Source organism: Pleurodeles waltl, chromosome 1_2 (assembly GCF_031143425.1).
Source record: "Pleurodeles waltl isolate 20211129_DDA chromosome 1_2, aPleWal1.hap1.20221129, whole genome shotgun sequence".
Taxonomy (NCBI): domain Eukaryota; kingdom Metazoa; phylum Chordata; class Amphibia; order Caudata; family Salamandridae; genus Pleurodeles; species Pleurodeles waltl.
In genome coordinates this window covers 290,835,799-290,863,320 of record NC_090437.1, presented here as the reverse complement: position 1 = coordinate 290,863,320, position 27,522 = coordinate 290,835,799, and the positions used below count along the sequence as shown (strand labels likewise).

The 27,522-nt window shown below is 47.1% G+C and overlaps 1 protein-coding gene across 1 annotated transcript in view; it reads left to right on the top strand.

Annotated features, from left to right (window-relative positions):
• STPG2 (sperm tail PG-rich repeat containing 2) overlaps positions 1-27,522 on the top strand; it is a 2,086,618-nt gene that overhangs the window by 593,510 nt on the left and 1,465,586 nt on the right. The window contains exon 7 of the mRNA XM_069238264.1: positions 18,568-18,669. Coding sequence (XP_069094365.1) covers positions 18,568-18,669 — 102 coding nt within the window. The remainder of the gene's footprint in view (positions 1-18,567; positions 18,670-27,522) is intronic.

The following is a 27,522-nucleotide window of genomic DNA, read 5'->3' as shown; positions in this document are numbered from 1 at the left end:
TTACAGTGCTCTATATTGGTGGGTGGTTGCAAATCGGTGAGGGGTGATGGTGGAGGATTGTCCATGGCAGAGTCCAGAATATTTGTATCACAGTTGCATTGTCCAAATGGCTGTGGGAAGTGGAGCAGGGGCAGCTTAAGGATGGACAGGGTGACAATGTGGGACAGTGGGATGACAATCAGGGAGGTATCCTTTCCTGGCGGGGGTCTTGGCATCTTACTCTGTCTTCTTCCTGGATCTCAGGGCCCGCTTGCGGGGTGGTTCTCCTTCTGCAGGGGGTGGGGTGCTGGTGGCCTGTTGGTCCTGTGGCGGGGCCTCCTGTCCACTAGCGCCGGCAGAGGTGGTAGGCAGTTCTTGGCCCATGCTAGTGTCAGGGGCCCTTTGTGGTGCCACAGTGTCCCGCAATGTGGTGACTACCTGATTCAGAGCCCCTACAATGGTGCCCAGGGCGGAACTGATGGTTCGTAGTTCCTCCCTGAACCCCAATTACTGTTCCTCCTGCAGGAGCTGGATCTCCTGAAACCTGTCCAGGACCGTCGCCATCGTCTCCTGGGAATGATGGTAGGCTCCCATGATGGAGGAGAGGGCCTCATGGAGAGTGGGTTCCCTGGGCCTGTCCCCCCCCTGTTGCGCTGCAGCCCTCCCAGTTCCCCTGTTTCCCTGGACCTCTGTCCCCTGGACCGTGTGCCCACTACCACTGCCCCCAGGTCCCTGTTGTTGTTGGGGTGGTGGGTTAACCTGGGTGCCCTGTAGTGGTGGACAAACCGCTGATTGACGTGTCCTGTGGACAGAGGGATGGGCCCGCTGGGTGGGTGCTGTGCTGGTGTTCCCAGAGGGGGGAAGGTCTGCTGTGGCCTGTGGCTGTCTGAGGGGAACCGACTGTCCCGAGGTCCCCGATGGGCCGGGATGGTCATCTAGATCCAGGTCGACAGAGGTGCTGTCATCACTGTGGGCCTCTTCTGCGGGTGGAGTGGACATTTGTGGACCCTCCTGAGCGGTGATGTGGCTTTCGGGTCCTGCAGGGGTATAAATGGATGGTTATTGCATCTGTGTGTGCCATAGCGTGCAATGGGTGGGTGCCCGTGTACCCCAGTGCTGGCATTCCTGTGTGGGGGCTTTTGTGATGGTGGTTTGGGGGAGGGATGGGGATGTGCAGTGGGCATGCTTTGGTGATGGGTGTCCATGCTTTGTGGTCGCATGCAGGGCTTGGGGTTGGGATGGGTGGGTTGTGATGGTGAGACATTTACAAGGAGTAAGTGTGATGGGGGTGAGGGTGAGGGTGGGGGTATGAGTTGGCATGCTGGTGGGGTGGGGGGATGAAGTAGTGAAGTTGAGACTTACCAGAGTCCATTCCTCCAGATACTCCTGCGAGGCCCTCAGGATGCAGGATCGCCAAGACCTGCTCCTCCCATGTTGTAAATTCTGGGGGAGGAGGTGGGGGTCCGCCGCCAGTCCGCTGCACCGCGATGTTGTGCCTGGATACCATTGAACGCACCTTCCCCCGTAGGTCGTTCCACCGCTTCCTGATGACGTCCCTATTTCTTGGGTGCTGTCCCACAGCGTTGACCCTGTCGACTATTCTGCTCCATAGCTCCATCTTCCTGGCAATAGTGGTGTGCTGCACCTGTGTCCCGAAGAGCTGTGGCTCTACCCGTACAATTTCCTCTACCATGACCCTGAGTTCATCCTCAGAAAACCTGGGGTGTCTTTGCGGTGCCATGGGGTGGTGTGGGTGATGTGTGGGGTGGATTGTGTGGTGCTAAGTGTGGTGATGTGTATTGGTGTGTTGTGTGAAGTGCGTGGTAATATTGCTGGGTGTATGTAATATGCGCATCTGGGTGCTCGGTTCTCTATTTCTCTGTGAGTGGTCCCGATTCTCTAGGAGTGGAGGCTTGTGGGTGATGTGGGTGTGTGTTTTATATTTAATTGGGTGTGTGGGAGTGGTGTGTGTATGTGTATCAGGTGTGTGTTTTGAATTGTCCAATGTGGCTGTGTTTTGTAAGTGTGCGTGTATTTTGAGCGCAGCGGTGTGTACCGCCAATAGAATACCGCGGTTGAAAGACCGCCGCGTGGATTTGTGTGTCGTGATAGTGTGGGCGTATTTCTGTTGGCGTGACGGTGGAGGTTTGGTCATCGCCAGTTTCTCACTGGCCTTTGGTGTGGCGGACTTTTGTGGATGTCTGTATTTTGGCGGATTGCCTGTTGTGGGTCAGAATGACCGTGGCGGTTTACCGCGGCGGTATGTTGGCGGTCTTATGACAGCGGTAAGCGGCTTTTACCGCCAGGGTTGGAATGACCCCCTTTATATCACTTTTCAGTGATATTTCTACAAACTCTTATTGCATCTTTTATTGTGTTGATCTACAAAATATCAAGATAAATATTCTATATTTTTCTAAACACTGTGTGGTGTATTTTTGTGGTGGTATATGGTGTTATTATATGATTTATTGCACAAATACTTTACACGTTGCCTTCTAAGTTAAGCCTGACTGCTCGTGCCAAGCTACCAGATGGTGGGCACAGGATAATTTGGATTGTGTGTGACTTACCCTGACTAGAGTGAGGGTTCTTGCTTGGACAGAGGGTAACCTGACTGCCATCCAAAAACCCAATTTCTAACATTGGTGATCAGCGGTGAGGATAGGACTTGTATTTGTGCAGTGACATACGGTAGCTAAGTATTTCACTACCTACCCACAGTTGAAGGTCAACTTGATTTTTATCTCTTTTTGCAAATTTGTTTTTCCCTGACAATTTTCAAAAACTAAATCTTCACTCAACATGTCTCTGGCTGGGTCTCAAGTAGGAGATTTCGACCTAGCCCTGTTGGAGACATATACTGTCAAACAGCTAAAAGGGTTCTGCAGGGTGATGAGAGTACCCACCCAAGGGGCCTCCAAAAAGGAGGACTTTCAAGTGGCTCTGAGGGCCTGGGCAGAAGCCCATTTAGAGGAAAGTGATGAGGAAGAGGAGCCAGAAAATGGCGTCTCAGAGGATTTATTGCCATCAGTGGATAATGTTACCACTGCAATTGTGCCCCCTTCCAGACCAGGGAGCAGTATCTCTGAGCAAAGCCTGACCACAGAGGAAAGGAGAGAAGAAAGGGAGTTCCAATTGCAAATGGCAAAACTGAAAATTGAGGCCCAACAGGAGGAAAAGAGGGCAGAGAGAGAAGCCAAACAAGCTGGGGCTGAAAGAGCAGCCAAACAGGTGGAAGCTGAAAGAGCTTTGGCTGAAAAGAAACTATTGTTGGCTCATGAACTGAGTCTCAAGGAGCTGGAGATCAAGGCGAGACAGTCTGAATCCAGCAGTAATGGTGGCAGCATACAGACGGGACCTGCTGGAGAAAAGAAGGTTCGTATACCCAAAAATGTGGTGCCCAGTTTTGTGGTGGGAGATGACATAGATAAATGGTTAGCTGCTTATGAAGTTGCACAAAGGGCTCATGAGGTTCCTGAAGGGCAATGAGGGGTAGCTATGTGGGGTTATGTGCCGCCATTGGGGAGGGACACAGGGATCAACCTGATCAAAACGCATACCCACTTCAGAAAGCCACTTTACTTGCCAAGTTTGGGCTGATCCCTGAGGGATACCATCAGAGGTTCAGGGACAGCACCAAACAAACCACACAGACATGGGTAGATTTCTTTGACTTTTCCAGTAAGGCACTGAATGGATGGGTGCGGGGCAACAAAGTAGATAATTATAAAGGGTTATATGACTTGATTCTAAGAGAGCATATGCTCAATACTACTTTTACAGAGTTGCGCCAGCACTTGGTAGATAGTAAGCTGACTGATCCCAGGAAGCTTGCTGAGGAGGCGGACCTCTGGGTTAGCACCAGAGTGTCCAAAAAGGTACCTGGGGGGGACACCCACAAAGGTGGTCAGGGTTCCCAACAGAAGAAAGAGGGGGGAGATAAACTTACAGATAAGGAACTCTCCAAATGCCCCCAAAAGAATTCCCAGGGAGGGGGTGACAACTATTCCTTTTCCAGATTTGGAAAAAAGCCAGCGACTTATGCTAAATCAGGGCGATCCAACCCCAAATGCTTAGAGTGCTACCAGTGTAGTCACTATAAAGGTGACCCCCCAGTGCTCCAAGAGGGCACCGTCCACTACTGGACAGACACCTGGGTTGACTAGTGTAGCGCTTGGGGGGGAGATGGACCCAGATAGCTTTGGGGAGCAGGCAGAGGTTTCCCTAGTGTCCCTGGGAGAAAGCTAAATGGTGGCGAAAGCCCACATGCCCCAGAATAGTTCCAAGTACAGGCAGTGGGTCACCATTGATGGGCAAAAGGTGGAGGCTCTACGTGACACAGGAGCCAGTATGACTACTATCAAGAGTCAACTGGTGTCATCAGAGCAGATAGTCCCTAAAACATTCCACCAGGTTATAGTCGCTGACAATCGTGAGAGTCACCTACCGGTGGTTCCCTTTGAGTGGGGGGGTCTCTGGTATTCTGAAAGTAGCTGTGAGTCCTGCCATGCCTGTAGATTGTCTGTTAGGCAATGATCTTGAGCATACTGCTTGGAAAGAAGTAGAGCTCAGATCCCACCTGGAGATGTTAGGGTTACCTGAGTGGGTCTGCATGACCACACGGTCCATGCCTGCCCGGGAAGGGAGTCAAGAGCGTCTGGAGCCTGGAAAAATGGCCCAGACAGCTGCAAAGAGGAAGGGCAAGAGGCGCGGGAAACCCGCCTCAAATGTTTCCACTGTGGTGGAAGAGGCCCCTGAGGAGGAGGAGGCCCCTGAGCCCACTGGGGAGGACATAGCTGACCTGGGTAACCTACCTGAACTTGCTGGCTGGCAAGTAGAGGGGGGGGCAACCAGAGCAGAATTCTGCAAGGCGCAGAAGGAATGCCCCGCCCTTGAGGGTCTGAGGCAACAGGCCACAGCCCAAGCAGCAGGTGACGCCTCTGGCACTCACCATATTTACTGGGAGAATGATCTCCTTTACAGTGAGCGTAAGGTTCCAGGTCCTGGGGCAGCCCGTGTGCTGGTGGTCCCCCAGTGTTACCTGAACTTCCTACTGGGTCTGGCTCACGACATCCCCCTGGCAGGACACCTGGGCCAAGACAAGACCTTTAACAGGCTTGACACCCACTTCCATTGGCCCAGAATGAGGACAGCCTCAGATAACTTCTGCAGAGCTTGCCCCACCTGCCAGGGTAGTGGGAAGACAGGGAAACGGCTTAAGGCTCCCCTGCTCCCACTCCCAGTCATTGGCACCCCCTTTGAAAGGGTGGGCATCGACATTGTTGGTTCCTTGGACCCCAAAACTGCCTTGGGCAACAGGTTTATCTTCGTGTTGGTGGACCATGCCACCCGCTATCCAGAGGCAATCCATCTGAGAACAGTGACTGCACCGGTGGTAATCAGAGCCTTGTTGGGAATATTTACCTGTGTGGGATTCCCTAAGGAGGTTGTGTCTGACAGGGGCACAAACTTCATATCTGCATACATGAAGTCCATGTGGGATGAGTGTAGGGTGACCTACCGGTTTACCACCCTTACCATCCTCAATCCAATGGGCTTGTTGAGAGATTCAACAAGACCCTGAAAGGCATGATTAGTGGCCTGACTGAGGCCATGAGGCGTAAGTGGGACTTCCTCTTACCCTGTCTGTTGTTTGCTTACAGAGAGGTGCCCTAGAAAGGGGTGGGGTTCAGCCCCTTTGAGCTTCTCTATGGTCACCCTGTCAGGGGAACCCTAAGCATTGTGAAGGAGGGCTGGGAGAAAGCTCCCACGTCACCTCCCCAGGATGTGGTCAGCTACATGCTGGCCCTCTGCAACCAAACCCAACGCTTCTGGAAGCAGGCCCAGAGTAACCTCGAGGCCAGTCAAGAGGTGATGAAGGAGTCGTATGATCGGAAGACCACTCTGGTTGAGTTCTCACCTGGAGACAAAGTTTGGGTGATGGAGCCAGTAGAGTCCAGGGCTCTCAAGGACTGCTGGACTGGCCCCTTTGAGATCAAGGAGCGTAAAGGGGAGGCCACTTACCTAGTGGGCCTCAAGACCCCTAGGCACCCCCTAAGGGTCCTCCATCACAACCGTCTGAAACCTCACTGTGAGAGGTCTGAGGTCAGTATGCTCCTGGTCACAGATGAGGGCATGAAAGAAGAGAGTGAACCTCTCCCCGACCTCCTCTCTGTCAAAGAAGGGGATGGGTCAGTGGAGGGTGTCAGACTCCCTGACTCTAACCCAGAGAGGAGACTGCTATGAGCTGTTAGAGCAGTTCTCCCCCCTGTTGTTTTCCCTTACTCCTGGACTGACCCACCTCTGTGTTCATGACATTGACACAGGTGACAGACCCCCTGTGAAGAACAAAATTTACAGGTTGTCGGATAAGGTGAAGGCCATCATCAAGGAGGAGGTCTCGAAGATGTTGACTTTAGGGGTTATTGAGAAACCCAGTAGTCCCTAGGCCAGCCCGGTGGTATTGGTTCCTAAGGCTACTGCCCCAGGTGCGAAGCCAGAACTCCGGTTCTGTGTGGACTACCGGGGTCTCAACTCAGTCACCCGGACTGATGCTCACTCCATCCCCCCAGCTGATGAGCTCGTTGACAGACTCGCGCTGCCAAGTTCCTGAGTACGTTTGATCTTACTTCAGGGTACTGGCAGATCGGCCTGACTGAGGGGGCTAAAGAAAGATCAGCATTTTCCACCCCTGATGGCCATTACCAATTCCGGGTGATGCCATTTGGACTGAAAAATGCCCCGCTACCTTCCAACGGTTGGTTAACGGGATCCTAGCTGGTAAAGATGCCTACTGTGCCGCTTACCTGGACGACATAGCTGTCTACAGTTCCAGCTGGGAGGGACACCTGCTCCACCTCAAGGAGGTGCTTCAGGCTCTGCAACAGGCAGGCCTGACTATCAAGGCTAGTAAGTGCCAGATTGAGCAGGGTTCCGTGGTGCACTTGGGACACCTAGTAGGTGGTGGCCAGGTGCAGCCACTCCAGGCCAAGATTGAAACTATCAAGACCTGGCAACCACCTAGAACACAGACTGAGGTGAGAGCCTTTTTGGGTCTCACTGGATACTACCGCAGATTCGTCAAGGGCTATGGTACCATTGTGTCCCCCTTGACAGAACTCACTTCCAAGAAACAACCTAGGTTGGTGAAAGGGACAGAGGCTTGTCAGAAAGCCTTTGATTCTCTGAAGGAAGCCATGTGCACGGCCCCCGTGCTCAAGGCCCCTGACTACTCCCAGGAATTTATTGTGCAGACAGACGCTTCAGAGCATGGCATAGGGGCTGTTCTAGCACAGCTAAATGTTGGAGGGCTCAGACCAACCAGTAGTCTTTATTAGCAGAAGACTATTACCATGGGAACAAAGGTGGAGTGCTATTGAGAGAGAAGCTTTTGCTGTGGTCTGGGCACTGAAGAAGCTAAGACCCTACCTGTTTGGGACTCACTTCCGGGTTCAGACAGACCACAGACCCCTGAGATGGCTCATGCAGATGAGGGGTGAGAATCCAAAACTCTTGAGGTGGTCCATTTCCCTACAGGGGATGGACTTTACGGTGGAGCATCACCCAGGGGTTGACCACGGCAATGCTGATGGCCTCTCCAGATACTTCCGCCTTAGCGATGAGAGCTCCCAGGAGGTCGGGTAGCTCTCCCCACTTTCAGCTGGGGGGACACATGTTAGACCTGACATGCCTTAGGGTGGTCACCCCTAACTTTTTGCCTGCCTCCCTCCACTTTTTGGACTCTGTTTTTGCTGGCTTTTAGACTCTGCGCACTTTACCACTGCTAACCAGTGCTAAAGTGCATATGCTCTCTCCCTTTAAACATGGTAACTTTGGATCATACCCAATTGGACTATTTAATATACTTATAAGTCCCTAGTAATGTGTACTGTATGTGCCTAGGGCATGTAGATTAAATGCTACTAGTGAGCCTGCAGCACTGGTTGTGCCACCCACTCAAGTAGCCCCTTTACCTTGTCCCAGGCCTGCCATGTTTCACTGCCACTTCGACTTGGCATTTAAAAATACTTGACAAGCCTAAAGCTCTCCTTTTTCTTCACATAAGCCACCTCTAATGTGTGCCCTAGGTAACCCCTAGAGCAGGGTGCTGTGTGGGTAAAAGACAGGACATGTACCTGTGTAGTTTACCTGTCCTGGTAGTGTAAAACTCCTAAATTTGTTTTTACACTACTGTATGGCCTGCTCCCTTCATAGGCATTGGGGCTGCCCTCATACATTGTTGAAGTGGCAGCTGCTGATCTGAAGGGAGTAGGAAGGTCATATTTAGTATGCCCAGAATTGTAATACAAAATCCTGCTGACTGGTGAAGTTGGATTTAATATTACTATTTTAGAAATGCCACTTTTAGAAAGTGAGCATTTCTCTGCACTTAAAATCTTTCTGTGCCTTACAGTCCACGTCTGGCTAGGTTTAGTTGACAGCTCCTTGTGCATTCACTCAGACACACCCCAAACACAGGGTATTCAGCCTCACTTGCATACATCTGCATTTTGAATGGGTCTTCCTGGGCTGGGAGGGTGGAGGACCTGCTCTGACACAAAGGACTGCCACACCCCCTACTGGGACCCTGGCAGACAGGATTGAACTGAAAGGGGACCTGGTGCACTTCTAAACCACTCTTTGAAGTCTCCCCCACTTCAAAGGCACATTTGGGTATAAAACAGGGCCTCTGCCCTACCACCGCAGACACTTGCTGGAGAAGAAACCTGAACCAGAACCTGCATCCTGCCAAGAAGAACTGCCTGGCTGCTCAAAGGACTCACCTGTCTGCTTTCTACAAAGGACTGCTGCCTTGCTGTTGGCCTGCTGCCTTGCTGAACTCTTGTCTGGCTGCCAAAGTGCTCTCCATTGGCTTGGATAGAGCTTGCCTCCTGTTCTCTGAAGTCTCAGGACCAAAAAGACTTCTCTTTTTTTCATTTGGACTCCTCGTGCGCCGAAAAATTTGATGCACCGCTTGCTCCGCAGTGAGAAAATCGCCGCATGCCGACGCTGCCCGACGCAACGCCTACGTGGCGAACGGAACTTCGACGCACGGCATCGCAGGGCCAACGCCGCCCGGCTTCCAGAGAGGAAATCGACGCCACGCCTACCGTGAGAAAGAAAATTCCACGCACAGCCTCCCGTAAAGACGCGCAGCCGGATAACAAGCCGAGGAATCCACGCACAGACCCTGGGACATCTGGTAATCCCGCGAACCATAGAAGGAGTCGGCCCGCATGCCGGAAAATGACGCACGTCTTCCCCGAGTGAAAAATAATGACGCAAGTCTGTGTGTGAAGGGGCGAAACCGACGCACACACCATTTTTCTTCCCGCAGAACGACGCACGTCTCCCCGCGTGGAAAATAATGACGCAAGTCCGTGTGTGAAGGGGCGAAACCAACACACACACCATTTTTCCACGCATCTCCTCCTCTGTGGCCCTCTGCGGAGATTTTCCACTCCAAACCGGGTACTTTGTGCTTGAAAGAGACTTTGGGGGTCAATTTGACCTCGGCTGTCTTTTGCCAAGACCGCTGAGGGACCGCCGTGCTGAAGACCGCCAGTGGTGGTGGTTTTTCGCTTGGCGTATTATGACTGCTGGCAGCTCTCCGTCCTTTTTCAGACGGAGAGCCGCCAGCAGCCATACTGGCGGGCGGCGGGGAAGTGGAGGTTGCTCCACCTCCACCGCCACGTCAACAGAACACCGCCCACCGAATCACGTCCTGTGATTCGGCATGGCGGTGTTCTGTTGACGGTGTGGTGGCGGCGGAGCAGCCCCCATGGATCCCGTCCCCTCCCAAAGGATCAACGGACCAGGTAAGTTGATCGTCCGTTAGGGGAGGGGGGTGGGGGAGTGTTGTGTGTTGTGTGTTGTGTGGGTGCATGGGGGTGTGTGTATGTAGAGTGGGTGTGTGAGTGCGTGTATGCTTGCGGGGGTGTTGTGTGTTTGGAAATGAGTGCGTGTATGTCTGTAGGTATGTCTGTATGGATGTGTGCGCGTATGTCTGAATGTGGGTGTGCGTGTATAACTGTGTGTGTGGCTGTTGGCATGTATGTTGGTGTGTGTGCGTGTATGTGTGTTGGTGGTGCCTGCGTGCGTGTCGGGTGTGTATGTATGATGTGATGTTGGGGGTAGGGGTGGGGAGGGGTGGCCTGCCACCTTTGGGGGGTGGCAGGGGTGGTGGGGGGTGTAGGGGAAGGACTCGGGGTGGGGGGTGGGGGAGACCCCTATCAGTGCCAGGGAAGGAATTCCCTGGCACTGATAGTGCTTACCGCGCTTGTGTTTCATGGTGGTTCCAAACTGCATGAAATCCATGGCGGTCAGCCGGGTCAAAATACCGCTGGCGGTATTGTGACGACCGCTGGGCTGGAGACCCAGGTCTCCAGCCCAGCGGTCGTCTCCGCCCTGGTGGGCGGAACTGAGAAGTGGCGGATGACCATGGCGGAAACCGCCATGGTCATAATTGCAAAAATGTTACCGCCAGCCTGTTGGCAGTCTTACCGCCGCTTCTCCATCGTCCGCCAGGGTCGTTTTCAGTGATATTTCTACAAACTCTTATTGCATATTTTATTGTGTTGATCTACAAAATATCAAGATAAATATTCTATATTTTTCTAAACACTGTGTGGTGTATTTTTGTGGTGGTATATGGTGTTATTGTATGATTTATTGCACAAATACTTTACACATTGCCTTCTAAGTTAAGCCCGACTGCTCGTGCCAAGCTACCAGAGGGTGGGCACAGGATAATTTGGATTGTGTGTGACTTACTGTAGGAGGCTGGACTGGCTTGTAGTGGGTACAACGGGGTACTTACACCTTGCACCAGGCCCAGGTATCCCTTATTAGTGTAGAGGGGTGTCTAGCAGCTTAGGCTGTTAGAAACGGTAGCTTAGCAGAGCAGCTTAGGCTGAACTAGGAGACGAGTGAAGCTCCTACAGTACCACTAGTGTCACTTGCACAATATCATAAGAAAACACAATACACAGATATACTAAAAATAAAGGTACTTTATTTTTATGACAATATGCCAAAGTATCTCAGTTAGTACCCTCAGTATGAGGATAGCAAATATACACAAGATATATGTACACAAGACCAAAATATGCAGTAATAGCAATAGAAAACAGTGCAAACAATGTATAGTCACAATAGAATGCAATGGGGGCACATAGGGATAGGGGCAACACAAACCATATACTCTAGAAGTGGAATGCGAACCACGAATGAACCCCAAACCTATGTGACCTTGTAGAGGGTCGATGGGACTGTAGGAAAACAGTGAGGGTTAGAAAAATAGCCCACCCCAAGACATTGAAAAGTGGGTGCAAAGTGCACCTAAGTTCCCCAAAGAGCACAGAAGTCGTGATAGGGGAATTCTGCAAGAAAGACCAACACCAGCAATGCAACAACGATGGATTTCCTGACGAGAGTACCTGTGGAACAAGGGGACCAAGTCCAAGAGTCACGATCAAGTCGGGAGTGGGCAGATGCCCAGGAAATGCCAGCTGTGGGTGCAAAGAAGCTGCCACTGGATGGTAGAAGCTGTGGATTCTGCAAGAACGACAAGGGCTAGAGACTTCCCCTTTGGAGGATGGATGTCCCACGCCGTGAACAGTCGTGCAGAGGTATTTTCGTGCAGAAAGACCGCAAACAAGCCTTGCTAGCTGCAAGGGTCGCAGTTAGGGTTTTTGGATGCAGCTGTGGCCCAGGAGGGACCAGGATGTCGCCAATTGCGTGAGGAGACAGAGGGGGCGTCCAGCAAGACAAGGAGCCCACTCAGAAGCAAGCAGCACCTGCAGAAGTGCTGGAACAGGCACTATGAAGTGGAGTGAACCAGAGCTCACCCGAAGTCATGAAAGAGGGTCCCACAACGCCGGAGGACAACTCAGGAAGTCGTGCACTGCAGGTTAGAGTGCCGGGGACCCAGGCTTGGCTGTGCACAAAGGAAATCCTGGAAGAGTGCACAGGAGCTGGAGTAGCTGCAAAACACGCGGTTCCCAGCAATACAGTCTAGCGTGGGGAGGCAAGGACTTACCTCCACCAAACTTGGACTGAAGAGTCACTGGACTGTGGGAGTCACTTGGACAGAGTTGCTCAGTTCAAGGGACCTCGCTCGTTGTGCTGAGAGGAGACCCAGAGGACCGGTGAAGCAGTTCTTTGGTGCCTGCGGTTGCAGGGGGAAGATTCCGTCGACCCACGGGAGATTTCTTCAGAGTTTCTAGTGCAGAGAGGAGGCAGACTACCCCCACAGCATGCACCACCAGGAAAACAGTCGAGAAGGTGGCAGGATCAGCGTTACAAGGTCGCAGTAGTCGTCTTTGCTACTTTGTTGCAGTTTTGCAGGCTTCCAGCGCGGTCAGCAGTCGATTCCTTGGCAGAAGGTGAAGAGAGAGATGCAGGGGAACTCTGATGAGCTCTTGCATTCGTTATCTAAAGAATTCCCCAAAGCAGAGACCCTAAATAGCCAGAAAAGGAGGTTTGGCTACCTAGGTGAGAGGATAGGCTAGCAACACAGGTAAGAGCCTATCAGAAGGAGTCTCTGACGTCACCTGCTGGCCCTGGCCACTCAGAGCAGTCCAGTGTGCCAGCAGCACCTCTGTTTCCAAGATGGCAGAGGTCTGGAGCACACTGGAAGAGCTCTGGGCACCTCCCAGGGGAGGTGCAGGTCAGGGGAGTGGTCACTCCCCTTTCCTTTGTCCAGTTTCGCGCCAGAGCAGGGCTGGGGGATCCCTGAACCGGTGTAGACTGGCTTATGCAGAAATGGGCACCATATGTGCCCATGAAAGCATTTCCAGAGGCTGGGGGAGGCTACTCCTCCCCTGCCTTAACACCTTTTTCCAAAGGGAGAGGGTGTAACACCCTCTCTCTGAGGAAGTCCTTTGTTCTGCCTTCCTGGGCCAAGCCTGGCTGGACCCCAGGAGGGCAGAAACCTGTCTGAGGGGTTGGCAGCAGCAGCAGCTGCAGTGAAACCCCAGAAAAGGCAGTTTGGCAGTACCCGGGTCTGTGCTAGAGACCCGGGGAATCATGGGATTGTCTCCCCAATACCAGGATGGCATTGGGGGGGGGGCAATTCCATGATCTTAGACATGTTACATGGCCATATTCGGAGTTACCATTGTGAAGCTACACATAGGTAGTGACCTATGTGTAGTGCACGCGTGTAATGGTGTCCCCGCACTCACAAAGTCCGGGGAATTTGCCCTGAACAATGTGGGTGCACCTTGGCTAGTGCCAGGGTGCCCACACACTAAGTAACTGAGCACCCAACCTTTACCAGGTAAAGGTTAGAAATATAGGTGACTTATAAGTTACTCAAGTGCAGTGGTAAATGGCTGTGAAATAACGTGGACGTTATTTCACTCAGGCTGCAGTGGCAGGCCTGTGTAAGAATTGTCAGAGCTCCCTATGGGCGGCAAAAGAAATGCTGCAGCCCATAGGGATCTCCTGGAACTCCAATACTCTGGGTACCTCAGTACCATATACTAGGGAATTATAAGGGTTTTCCAGTATGCCAATGTAAATTGGTGAAATTGGTCACTAGCCTGTTAGTGACAATTTGGAAAGAAATGAGAGAGCATAACCACTGAGGTTCTGGTTAGCAGAGCCTCAGTGAGACAGTTAGTCATAACACAGGTAACACTTACAGGGCACACTTATGAGCACTGGGGCCCTGGCTGGCAGGGTCCCAGTGACACATACAACTAAAACAACATATATACAGTGAAATGTGGGGGTAACATGCCAGGCAAGATGGTACTTTCCTACACTTACCCTGACTAGAGTGAGGGTTCTTGCTTGGACAGAGGGTAACCTGACTGCCAACCAAAAACCCAATTTCTAACAATAAAGAAATAGATTGTTACCTTATAGCCATGACAATTTTCTGCTCATATTTTGGTTCTTAGGGTCAAACAAGACTCATTGCTCGACTTTCCCTGACTTACCCACGTCTGTTGCTCACCAGCCTGCCCCAGTCTCTCTTCCTACTGACTTGAATCTTGCAGCCACCTTACCGAAATAAATACACAAGCAGCAAGAAGCTGCTACGCTTTGCAACAGGACAGTTCAATCTTTCTTTCAACTAGCAACTGCCTGCAGGATTAGCTTCAGCTACACAATGGCACCTCTTTCTCTCTGCATCCACCACTACCAGGAGGGACATTTTCTGTAATTGTTCAATCTTAACTATCACCATATGGCTGCCAGAATAATCTGCATACGCCCATTAGCCTCACACTCCAGGTGGACATCCAGACAGTGCAAGTAATGAAACTGAGCACATTTAAACTGCACTACCACCAAGAGGTTTTAAGATGTAGCACCTGTCATCATGCTGTCTCAGAGCACACCACACCTGCCAACAGGGCCAGCTTTAGGGCGGTGCAAGTGGCGCGTCCGCACCGGGTACTGACCTTGATGGGGGAGCACTGACCTCAGGGGGGCATTGTGTTTTGTAATAAACTTACGAAACTTGCGATTTAAAAGCACCTGCTGAAAAGTTCCTTGTGTCCATCCTTCAGGAAGCAATTAAAATGACAAGATACCTCTTGTTATTTATGTTCTTGCTAGAAAGAGAGATGGCGTTTTGTCCAGTGGTAGTTTTGACTTACTATAAAGTAGCGCAGAGGGTTTATGTGCTTGATGCAAAGAACATAACTATATTTATGTGGCTAGCTAAGTGGACTAGTAAAGCCAGTCTTTACCAGCGCTTTAAAACAAATGAAATGTATATGCGAGAGAGACTATGGAGAGATGAGGGGCACATTTTCTGGGTGGTAGTGAGTGAATCCGAGGAGGTGGCCATGGGGCTGGGGGCACCAAAAAAGATTGTCGCACAGGGCGCCACCAGAGCTAAAGCCGGCCCTGCATGCTAATGCATCTTCCCACAATTCACCTTCCCTCTGTTGGACAAGACCAGATTCAGCGCTCGGGCAGCCACCAATGTAAGCTGTGCATAGGTCTCTGACCATGAGAGCAGCATGCCCATTTCCAAAAGAACAAACAGATTGGAAGAACGCCACTCCAAAACTCTAACTCTAATATGGTACCTAAGATCCATTCAGCATTCCCTGTGTATCCCAAGAAAGTAGACCTGAGAAGGTGCAGGCAGCCCACCTGCTCCAGAACTTGGGCACTCTGTCACCATAGCAACCTTTCAACTGAATTGCTGGCTTGCCATGCTTCTACAAGTTAAATTATTGCTAAAAAGCTCAACAAGTGTGACCTGTGGGAGATTAGCACCCCACACACAACAGACCAGAGTTGGCAGTAGCCACTCCTGGGGTGGTGGGCAGGTCTGGGCATTAAATTAGCTTTTGGCATTACAGACTTGAGGGTGTAGGAAGGAGAAAGCGGGCAGGTCTGTGTGTGTCTCTGGAAATGGTTTGGGTGCAGGAAGAGGGAGTGCCCACTTTGCAGCGGAACACAGTGTCTGGAGATTGGCCCCGGTGGAAGCTTCGCCATTGAGATCAAGCCTAGAAGCCAGGGGTGTAGCTTGGTCAGGAAGATCGGAGGGGTGTGACCTTCAGATTTTCTGATAGCGATAACATTTATTGGTGCTAATCCTGCAAAGTACCACAATAGCGTCTGAAATTATGAAGCCATTGATCCTAATGTGCGCCATGGTGCTCCGTATCATTAATGCGGCACCCACATGGTGGCATTAGGGGGCCACAATGGGGTCCAAGAAAAGTGGTGCTTTACATAATGATGCACCACTTTTCTTAAATCTGGGACTATAATTTTCTTAGCCCTATTTTTGCCTTATGTACTAATGGACAGGTCTCAGAAAGTTGTCGCAAATTGAACACCCACGTATTACCACCTGTCTCTGAATTCTATCACAGGACCGGAGGCGAGTATTATGCAGATCTTTCTTCACTTTTTATTAAACAGCAAGTTCAAAGTCAAACAAAACATGAACAAAAAACTACAAGTTCCATGAGCCCGCCGCCATGGTAACGAGTATCCAATGAGGTGCACTCCTTCATGTTGGTATAAATATCCCGAAATGCGTCACACTTCCTCTTTCTTCACTGCTGCGAGTCAGATAAGTGCCTTTTTCTGCCTCCGGTTAGAAGTTTGTTTGTTGGCTCGCGTTACTGCTTCAATTGTGTTTTCCGTGTATTTAATTGTTATAGCAACGTTCGTTGCTACGAGCGGTCCGGAACAGACGTTTCCGCTCGAGCGTTTCATTTTTCTGTTTCGCCCTCGGCGTGTTTAAATACGCGTCGGACCCACCAGAGGGCGCGCGCGCTGCGTTTTTCAGCGTCAGAGAGCGTGTTACTCTCAGCTCTCGGCGCTCGCACCTCGCGTTTGTTATTTTCTTTAAGAATTGAGGGTTTTTACCTCAGTAGCACGTTTTCGTGCCTCTGGTGCAGTTTTTTCCCTACCTGTGACACCCGTTTGGGTAAGGATTACCCCATTGGGAAGGCATTATTTCTTGACTTTACTTGAGTGACAGAGAGGGTAGGGATTTACCCTATATATTATTTATATTTTTGTTGGGTGTATACTCTGTCCAGTCCTCATTATGCAATCCTCTCAAGTGAATGAACCTTTTACCAACATGTCCCCAGGGATAATCCTCGCCTCCGTGTCCTTAATAGAATTGAAACTTTCCTTCACGATAGCTAGGAAATTTCGTATTTGTGTCTCCAGTCCCAGAGTGTTGCATAACGATCAGTGTAATGCATATTATTTAGGTTGATATTTGCGAACCCCAGTGATTGATTGGTATTTGCTACCCCTGACATTGGCTACCAACACCGGGATGGTGGTTTCCAGGAACAGCAGTTCACTATCCCTATGTTTGGATTTTTTGCACAGGAAACTTCTTTTTAAAGCAGCTGTGCTCCTTACAAAAACTGGTCCAACTTTTATAGGATTTTTTTTTCAGTTTTGAATGACATCAAGGGTGGTTGCCCAACACAATTTACAAGGAGGAAGGTGTCCCAAGAGTACATCTTCCATATATTATTACCTGGGTTTGGTAACTGATCATAGGTTTGGTGCTTGCTGTTAGGCGGGGATGTCCCTTTCACCTCCATCCTTTATAATTGTGATTCGTAGGGAATCGCAAATTAATTTTGTGCATCAGAAAATACATTTCAGGCTTTCAAAATAGGGTTAGCACACTGCACAAAACACTTTTATGTTTGCAAACCCTGTGACAAGGTTTGCAACTGCACGTTTGGCTCTTATGGCCTGATTTCTAGTTTTGCGGACATATGTTACGGTTATCCCGTCCACCTTATTACAGGTGCATTACGTTATAACATACTTGTAATAAGGCGGGCGAAATATTTGTCTCAGTTGTACCGTCTGCTAAACTGTTAACCAGTTGGTGCTCTAAGCACATTGAGTCAATATATTGAAAAGCTATCTATGTATCAGATTCTCATACAATTAATTCCCCTTTTATTTGCTTGCTGTTTCTAATGGTTCTCACTAATGAAACACATTTTAAATGGTTTTGCTTGGAGAAATAGCATATTTAGGGCCACATGTATGAACATTTGGAATCGCGATTTCTTAATTGCCTTTCCATGCACATTGCAATTAGGAAATCACAATTCCAAATGAAAGTAACTCCACTGAGTTTCTTTTGCAATTCCCGGCCGGTCGCAAACAGGCCTACCTCATTAATAATAATGAGGTAGGTTGCGACCCACTGGGAAATCACAAAAATCACAGGGATGGTGGCCTGCTAGGGTCAACAGACCAACATGTCTGTTATTGGTTTCAAACAAATCTTTTTTTTAAAACACAACCTGTTTTCCTTAAAGGAAAACGGGATGCGTTTAAAAAACAAATGAAACGTTTCAGTTTCATTTTTTAACAGTAGAGAGTGGTCCGTACGACCACTGCCTGCTCTTAAAAAACCTTTTCACATGCATTCACAAAGGGGAAGGTGTCCCTTGCGAATGGGTTAACACCAATTTGAAATTGGTGCTAACTTCAATTGTTTTGCCACCGCATTAACGGTCACAAAACAATCACACATACCATTCAGATTTGGTATTAGGTAGGGACGCCCTCAACATGCCCCTTCCTAATACTGATTAGCAAAATGCAAATTGTGATTCAGTAACAAATTACCGAATCACAATTTGCGCTTTGTACATCCCAAAATGCATTTGTCTAGTCGCAAAGGGGTGGATTCTGCGAATCGCCTAGTTTGCGACTAAAAAAATGCTTTGTACATGTGGCCCTTATTTCTTCTCTTTCTCTTCAATTTGGTGAACAGTATTTAAAGGGTCACATTTTATAAGAAATAAAGTACCCACAAATGTATGGAAGGAGAATATTGCAAGTCACCTCAGAATTTCCTGATGCTACTCAACCTCGTCCCTTTATGTTATCTTGCAAACCACAGGAGACTTGCAATATCCTAATTAAGTGTACTTAGGTGTACTTCCTGTCAGATATTACTAAATACAAAAGGATTTAGAAATAGTAGAAAAACTGCACTTTTAGGATGTATTTGTATTCATGTAGGAGTTCCAAAAGTAGAGAGTAGTTCTAGAAACTGCCAGTCTTTTAATGTTGTTAACCTGTTTTTCCGGTTTCTATTTTTAGAGTGTCCCTGGGCCTGGAGCGTATGATGTAGTAGGCCAGTTTGAGAAAATAAAATGCGTTCCTTCGGATGTTCCAAGGGCTCCATTTCTGACTCTGAGTAAAGTAAGTGGCAACATTTTTATCAATAGGTGTGTGGGTGAAAATCTACTGCCTTTTATCAAACTAGAATTGGGCCAGCTTTTTCATTGCCTCTTGCCGAGTTTAAAATTCATCTTTGACAGTTTGCAAAAAGATAACCCTTGTTAAAGCGTTCCTCATTGTTACTATATATGTCTGACATGTAGTGCCAGTTCACAAAACACACCTTACATAGCCTTATTCCACAGTGACACTAGGCCCTCATTTATTGCATTGTTGTGCAGGCAGTTGCATGACACAGCTTAAAGCAAAAAATTGAGTCAATTTACTCATCGTTGCCAATTTAAAGCTCTATGCGTACAGCACTAAGGGGCAAAGAGTCCCTAGCGCCACAAGAGCATCACTTTTAGTGACGCTCCGGTGGTGCTATGCACTGCACTGTATTTACAACGTGGTGTTGGCCACTTTTGTGGCTTAATGCCACCTTGTAAATACGGCACCTTCACACGCAGCTCTTTGTGTGGAAGGAGCGTGCAATAGGTGTTGCTGTAGGCGTGCCACAGACACCCATTGCATTTTGATACTGCCCCAGATTTATGAGTTTTGGTAAACCTGAGGCAGCGCCAAAATCTAATGCCGCCCCAGGCATTAGCAGGGCACAATGAGAAGAAATGTTTTTATTTCTCCTCGTTTTTTGCTCTTTCTATGTGTGCTGCATTCTGCTGCACACATAGAAATAGCAAATCACCATTTAAGATTGTTTTTTGTGCAGGAAGGTGTTTCTTCCTGCACAAAAACAGTCTCCCCGCAACGCAGTCATCCTTGCACAATGGTGCTAGGGTTGCTGCGTTGTCGCATGGCAGCAAATTCAGCACCGGCGCAGGGGGAAACACAAGGGTGCGTTGTATTCTTTTAAATATGGCGCATCCCTGCGTTTTGAAAATGATGATACGCAATGCTGCCAAATTTGGCGCAGCGACGCGCACCGTCATTTTCCCCTAAATCACCCCTAAGTTGTGTTATGTTGCGTTGCTTGAGTACTCACGCAAAGTTTAGGAAATTTTGGCCCAGATACTGACCTCACCACACTTTTGACCCAGAAAACAGACAGTTATGATTTTTATGATGGTTTTAGTAACATTTCAAGAAGATCATGTCAAAAAAGTAAGCAGCATGATAGACACTTACAGATAGGCAATCTGGAGGGTTAGAAAGATCAGTGTGATTTTTGTTTTTCAATTTTACATCTGTCTATTTCCCTTACCATTGGAAACAAATGTAGAAACGTCAAACCAATGGCACTCTGGGCTTGATGACACTCAAAAAGGTAACTTGCATTTATGAGTAATTTACACTTTGAGTAATTATTACTTTTGGCTATTCACAAAAATTGAATTGTTTAATGTAGTTAAAAACTCAATGCATATAACTTAATTCTAATAAATATATACAAATAGTACATATTTATTATTTACCTGTAAACTATTTTAATACCCGATTTTGAATTTAAAAATGAATGTAACAAAATTTGTTATTGTATTGAATTATAACTCAATTAATCTTAATTAATTCTGTACATCACTTTTAATAATTATTAAAGCTTAACCCACACTTATTTTTTTGTTTAAGTGGGAATTTATTTTACAATGTAAACTTTTTTAAAATAATTTCAGTTTAATAGTTTTCCAAAAATTAAAGATGTATTTCCAAATTATTTTAACCATGCTGTAGCATTCTTTATATAAAATGAATACATTAAACACATTTCCATTTAAATTTAATATAAAAATATTTTATAGGAGGGTGGGATGATGTTGCAGTAGTAACTTTTACTCAGGGCCACTAGAATTATACGATTGTGCGGCTGCAGTGATTTTTGCATAATTACAGATATGTCGCATTTGCCAAATAATCCCTCATCTGCTGCATAATCTGTAGATTTTAACAGAAAACATTTTAGTTTTCACCTCAAACAGTTCAAAAGTTACTAAAACACGTGTCACCTTTTTGTTGCTTATTGCTACGTTTGGGTATTAAAATGGTACTAACGAGATGCAACCAAAGCCCCGACTATGGTATCGAGTTTAAAAATGTTGAAATAAAGAACTAATATTATTATAAAGTGTGCTGCATTATGCTGCATAATTTGCCCTTTCCTGCCACATAATTTACCAAACTCTGCCGCATACTTTGGCCCCCTCATTCCATATAATTTCATTGGCCTTGCTTATACTCCGATTTTGTGAATACTCAAAATTCATAAACTTAGCCAAAGTGTGAGTTACTCAAAAGTGCAAGTTACCTGTGTAAATAAGGCACTCTGACTCCAGATTCAAACATGCACACCCTAAAAGAAACATTTCTAGACCACGTTAGCTTGTACAGGAAAGATAATTAATTGATTTCAGGCAATACTGTAGAACACTTGTAGAGTACAATAGGGAGCACACTTACTCTCCCTGTTTATATAGCAGTGATATTTACAGATAGCAAGTTTGGTGCCGGTGGGGTCTGACACAGGAAATTTTGAGGAGGAGATGCAATTTGAATAGATGTTAAGAGTGACTTGCTCAGTGATGTAGGTTTGGATCAGAGTGGTTGAAAATGTTCTGAATGTCTGTTCTGCTTAGCCTCAAACTAGGAGGGAATGAAGCCAAAGAATGCAGCACTTTCAGTTTGAGTAATTAATTTATTGAGGCAATTCCTAGATCTCAAATGAAAACAAATGAAAATATGAAAATGAGCATTTACCTTGAATGCAATAAAACCCGTGTGAATACCAAAATACTCACAGTAGTTAAACAATGACAGGCAGAAAAAGTGCAACACATCAACAATGAATATGTTAATACATAACCAAGCTAAATAATTACGAATAGAAATGCATCGCCATGGGGATCGAATCCAACATCATCCTTGCCAATCTCAAGCTGTGGAACCCTGGACAGCTGAGACAGGAGAAACCTTCCCCAATGGGATTTGGTTCTGGGCAGTGCATCCACCCTCAAAATGAGTTCCTTCTGGTTCATGCGCCAAGCTTCCCCACCTTATATACCTTAAACAAACCCAAGAGGAAGGTTCTGGTAACCTTCCCCCTCCCTTCGAGTAAGTTATGAAATTCAAGCATTGGCTGTACTTGGTGAGTGTCTAAAACACACAAAAGAACTGGCCAGGCCCCAATGCACATTCCAGAGACAGAGCTGTACCTTTCTCTGCTGTAAACATTCTCATCCTGATACACTCATCTCTTCTGCATCCCCCACGATATGGGCCAGATGTAGGTACGTATCAAATTGCGACTTGTCATAGCGACTCGCAAATTGCAACTCGCAACACGAGATGCAGAAAGGTGTCTCAGACACCTTCTGTGACTCGCTATAGGGTTGGAAAGACCCACCTCATGAATATTAATGAGGTGGGTCACAGTTTGCGACCCCATAGCGAGTCTAGGCACTCACAGGGATGGTGGCCTGCTGGAGACAGCAGACCACCATGTCTGTGACTGCTTTTAAATAAAGCAGTTTTTTTTTCTTTTTGCAGCCCGTTTTCCTTAAAGGAAAACGAGCTGCAAAACGAAAAACATCCGAAACCATTTAGTTTCGTTTTTTTCAGAGTGGGCAGTGGTCCATAGGACCACTGCCTGCTCTGAAATTTATTTATTTTTGCATTCACAAAGGGGAAGGGGTCCCATGGGGACCCCTTCCCTTTTGCGAATGAGTTACCATCCACTTCAAGTGGATGGTAACTGCGAGTTGGTTTGCGACCGCATTCGCGGTCACAAAGCAATTCTACATCGCAATGTGGTCGCAAATAGGAAGGGAACACCCCTTCCTATTTGCGAGTCGGAATCACATTTTGCGAGTCGGTACTGACTCGCAAAATGTGACTCTGCATCACGTAAGGCCTTTTGCGCCTCGCAAACTGCGTTTTCCGCTGTTTGCGAGGCGCAAAAGGCTTCCTACATCTGGCCCTATGTTCCCTGCTCTGGTGAGAAGAGAGAAAATATGTTCAGTGTAGAAAACAAGCTCAGTGTGGAAAAATACCTGCACCACTGATGTGACGGCATCTGAAGCTAAGCTAAGCACAAAATGGAAGATCGAAGATGGAGTCGGTGGTTAAATACAGATAGCATTACACTCCACCCTTTGACCAGTAACTCTCATAACATACTGGTTTACAAGTAACCAGTTTAGGTCTAAACATTGTAAGTAGATTAGGGATGCATTGTATACAGCAACACAGTATTATTATCATACAATCACTACGAGTACTCCACCTAAAATATTGCACAATTGCCCAAAATCAGACAACCAGCTAAATACCCAGTCCCACCACCCTTTATCTACATTTTGTTTTATTCCCTGCATCAATTCATGCAACGCTTCAATGTGGGACAGAATAGAGGTGGACTGGTCTGATAAATTAATGCAACACATGCGTTCAAATTCTGAGCAGCCATGATCATGCTTCAAGAGCAAGTAGTCAATGGCTGCCCTGTTTTGCAACGCAGCTTTTCTAGGGCCTCGTATATCTAATAGTAATTAGATCAAGGTGATGGATGTGTTATTAATATTCTTGATCAAACATGCTAACTTGTTAATAACTCAAGCATTATAAACAGCTAATCCTGGAACTCCTACTACAGAAATACTTAAACTCACATATCCTGATTTAGATAATAACTGAATTTCAAAGTCACAGTCTTCGCTTAATTGAACTGTTTCCCTTGGATAGCGAGTATGTACACAGTGAAATGGAAACATCATGAGTCCTAACCGTGAAAAAGCACACGGTCCTCCGGTTATATTGGCAGGAATGTATGTATAGGTGGTATTTCCACAAAAGATCAACCACCCCACTGGTTGTTTAACATGCTTGATGTGACTAGCAGCAGTCATAACATGTCATTTCTATGCTGACGCAGTACTTGTTCCCACTTTTTAACTATTCCTCCATACACTGGAATGACTTTCTAAGCAATTCTATCTCCCGGTTGGATTATTAAATCAGTGTCTCCACTGTTCAACAAAATAATTTTAAGTTCTCCTTGGGGGTCTGCATCAATCACTCCCCTCAGGACCTGAATACCTTTTAGTGCCAACACATATTGGGGAGGAAACAGTCTGAAATGCTCAGGGGGGAATCTGTTTTCCAACACCTATTTCAAAAAGTTTGATGTCTCTTGGTTTCATTCTGTACATTTTCAAAGCATGCTAATCAAGACCTGAAGATTCTGGTGTGGCTCGGTAAGGAGCTATGGCTCCTAGTTTTATATCGAAATACCTTATGGTATTGTTGCCACACAGGACTGTATCTGTAACGCTGGGGTCAACATTCACATTAAAGGGGTCTCTGGATTTGTCAAAGGTTTGTTATTCAAAATTTGGAGGGCTTCATTTAAATGCTTTCTCTAGTTTCTCAAAGTTCCATCTGATAATTTTCATAACTGGGCTTTTAGTAAGCCGTCTATTCTCTCAATCAGTCCTGCAGCTTCTGGGTAAAATGGAATATGATAAATCCATTCTATGTTATGTTTTGAACAATAATCTTGTACCAATTTACCTTAGAAATGTGACCCGTTATCACTCTGGATTTAGAGTGGGACCACATAATACAACATTAACAAGTCTAGTGTCTTTATGGTGTTAAACCGCATAGCGCATTTGCATGGGAACGCAATCAAATAGCCAGAATAAGCCAGAATAAGTATCCACCACTGTGCAAGCATATTGACACCCGCGAGAATTAAGTAGTGGACCAATGTAATGATGCTTCCATATCTGCCCTGGCAAATTCCCTCTCTCTAACTGACCTCTGACAGTTTGTAGGACAGATCTCTGTTGCGTGTATTGCGAAATAGGACATTGCCTGATCAAATCTAGGGAGATGTGCATCCTTCTAATCTCTGCCCACCTGTTAGTGGCCTTCTCTTACAGGTGTCCACATTTTTGGTGTGCCCACCTAGCCATCCCCACCAAATCAGAATCTTGTGTTGCCACTTATGCCTCTAATATTTTTGCTTTATCGTTTGCAAGGGAACTAAACCATTGGTCTAGTGAGTCGGTGGGACAGTGGGCATCTACATGATATGCAGTAACGGTACTTTGCTCTAGCATTTCCCATATTCTTGCCATAATTCTTTACTCCACACCTCCCTTGAATGTATTTGCCAGTTATATGCATGCCATTTGGGAGGCCAGGTGGCTAACCCATTGGTGGTGGACCAAGAATCAGTATATATGTGACAGGTTCCAGGCAACGCTTGTTTCAATGCCTGGAATACAGCATACAATTCTGCATACTGACTACTCTTCCCTTCTGCAGCAGTAGAAAGCAGCGTTTTGGTTACACGATTATATGACACTGCCTTCCAATGGCTCTTGGCCCACACATACTTGGCAGAACCATTAGTGAACCACACATGCTTCCTATCAATAGGGGGTAAGGATTCAAATGGCTCACCCCACCTCACTGGTGACTCTTTTATCTTGGGCACCTCCTGCATTACCTCATCGTCCTGTATGGGGACGTGTGCCACCTGTTTATGCAGGGCCACTGTCCCTGCTGGTCCCACTCAGGCCCTGTCCAGTATGTACATTTTATAACACTAGTTTCCTATGCATGTCCTATTCGGCGAAGTTTGGATAACCTCATCACCTACTTCATTATTGGGATTTTAGGTCTCAGAATCACACTATGACCTAGGGTAATTTGCACAGTTTCCACTAGAGCCCAATACCATGCAAGTAACTGTTTCTCAAAGGGAGTATATCGCTCTGCAGCATCTGGTAAGTTTTTGGCCCAAAAGTCCAGGGTCACCATCTTTCTTCCCTGTTTTTGCCACATGCTTTAATTTGCATATTGCCCCTGAACATTTATATGTAACTTAATGTCTCCTTCCTGTACTGGCCATAAGTCTAAAGCCTGTTGAATCACCTCCTTTACCATGTCAAACTCACACTGCTGCTGCTCTCCCAATTCCAACTCATGTTTCTTTCTTGCCACTTTGTACAAAGGGGAAAAAGTCTGACTCAAGTGAGGGATATGCTATCTCCAAAAGCCAAACAATCCAATAAATTGCTTGTTATGGGGTGTGGCAAATTCTAATATCTTCCGTTTTGCCTGTGACAACCCCTCTCCATGTCCCTGATTCCACTGAATTCCTAGAAACTTCACATTTTGGGAGGTTCCTTGTGTCTTATCTGGATTGATCATCAACCCTTTGCTCTACAAGAGTTCCACAACCCTGTCCAACTGAGTCTGCACCTGTTCTTGTGTCTCTCCCTGAATCATCACATCATCAATATAATGAGACAATTGCACCCCTGGAATGACAGATACTTCATCCAAGTGTTCTGCCACCAACCGGTGACAGATGATGGGGCTATGTACATATCCTTGGGGGAGCCAAAACATCTTAAAATGTCAGCCGCCGTGCAAGAAGCTAAGTTGCTCCTGGCTCTCAGGGTCCCATGGTATAGAAAAGAAAGCATTGGCAATGTCAATGGTTGCAAATGGGGTCCCTTTATGTTTTTGTATTCTCTCAATAAAAGAGATGTGCTGGAGACAGCAGCCATCAGCGGATGTGTATATTTGTTCAATTCGCGGTAATCAATAGTTATTCTATTGCTCCTATCAGATGTGGCAACCGACCACCAAGGATTGTTCCACTCAGTTGTGACTGGAGCCACCACACCTGCCTCCATCAAATCCTGTATAGTCTTACTTATCTCCTCAGGCCCTCCTGGAATTCGGTACTGTTTCAAGCGAACCACCTTGGTTGCTGGGTGTGCTTTCACTGGAGGTATCTTTAGATGACCCACACTCGCTGCTGCCACTGAAATATATCGCTTTGATCCAAACTGATAACAACCATCTTCCAAGTATAGAGTCATTCCCTTCAGTATGTCAATTCCCATTATATGTTCTAGGAGGGGCACAATCAAAACAGCATATTCTCTTTTTGGCATTCTCCCTATTTTTATCTGAACCTTAGCCTGCACGGTGTGGGTTTGCTTTCCACCCAACCCTTTGATGGTGTAGTACCGACCAGTAAACCTTTTGAGATTGTCATAAATTAAAGAGGCCCCTGCTTCGGTGAAAAGTAAGGCCCAGACCCTTTCAACATTTTTATGTTTCCAATGAATTTCTAGATAAACGTGAGGTCTGTTGTCTTTAGAAGCTTATCCCTGAACCGGAGCTTGGCCTGTTTCCTAATCTGATTTAAACCTGTCAACATTTGCCCAAATCAAGTCTGGATATATGCTTTCATATCTGCAAGGAGATTCCTCTCCTTCCCTGTTTTCAGCAGTTAACCAATCGGTATCCAAATCTTCCTCCTCTTTCCCTCACGAAGAAACATTTTTCCCCCTCTCTTTTCCTTCTTCCTGCATCTGTGACTGGCCGATTCACTTGTTTATTATCCTGCTTGTTCACTTTTCTGCTGGCCTTCTTTCTGTCCAGCCATCACCTTTGGTGCATCTCCCACAAACATTTGACATTTATCCCATCAATCTGTTCTTTGTTGACACCGTCCTTCAGTAATGCCATAAACATGTCTCTCCTAGATACTCTGGTATTGTCTGTGCGACCCTCGGACCTCGAGGCTCTCTCAGGTTTCACCCACACTCCCAGATTACCCAGCTCATGGACAGCCTTCAGTACATCTTTCAAAGGATTACCAGTCTGATTGATTAATAGGGTCATCATCATATGTTTGTAGGCTAGAGGAGCAAGGTAAATAGTTGTATTTCTCACTGACACAGAGAGCGGTCCGTCTAACAGACGGTGAACATCACACAGAAACATAGAAGTTTTCATTCCCTCCTCCTTAATCCTCTGCATTGCATCTCTTAAGTTATACCAGGACTTATCATT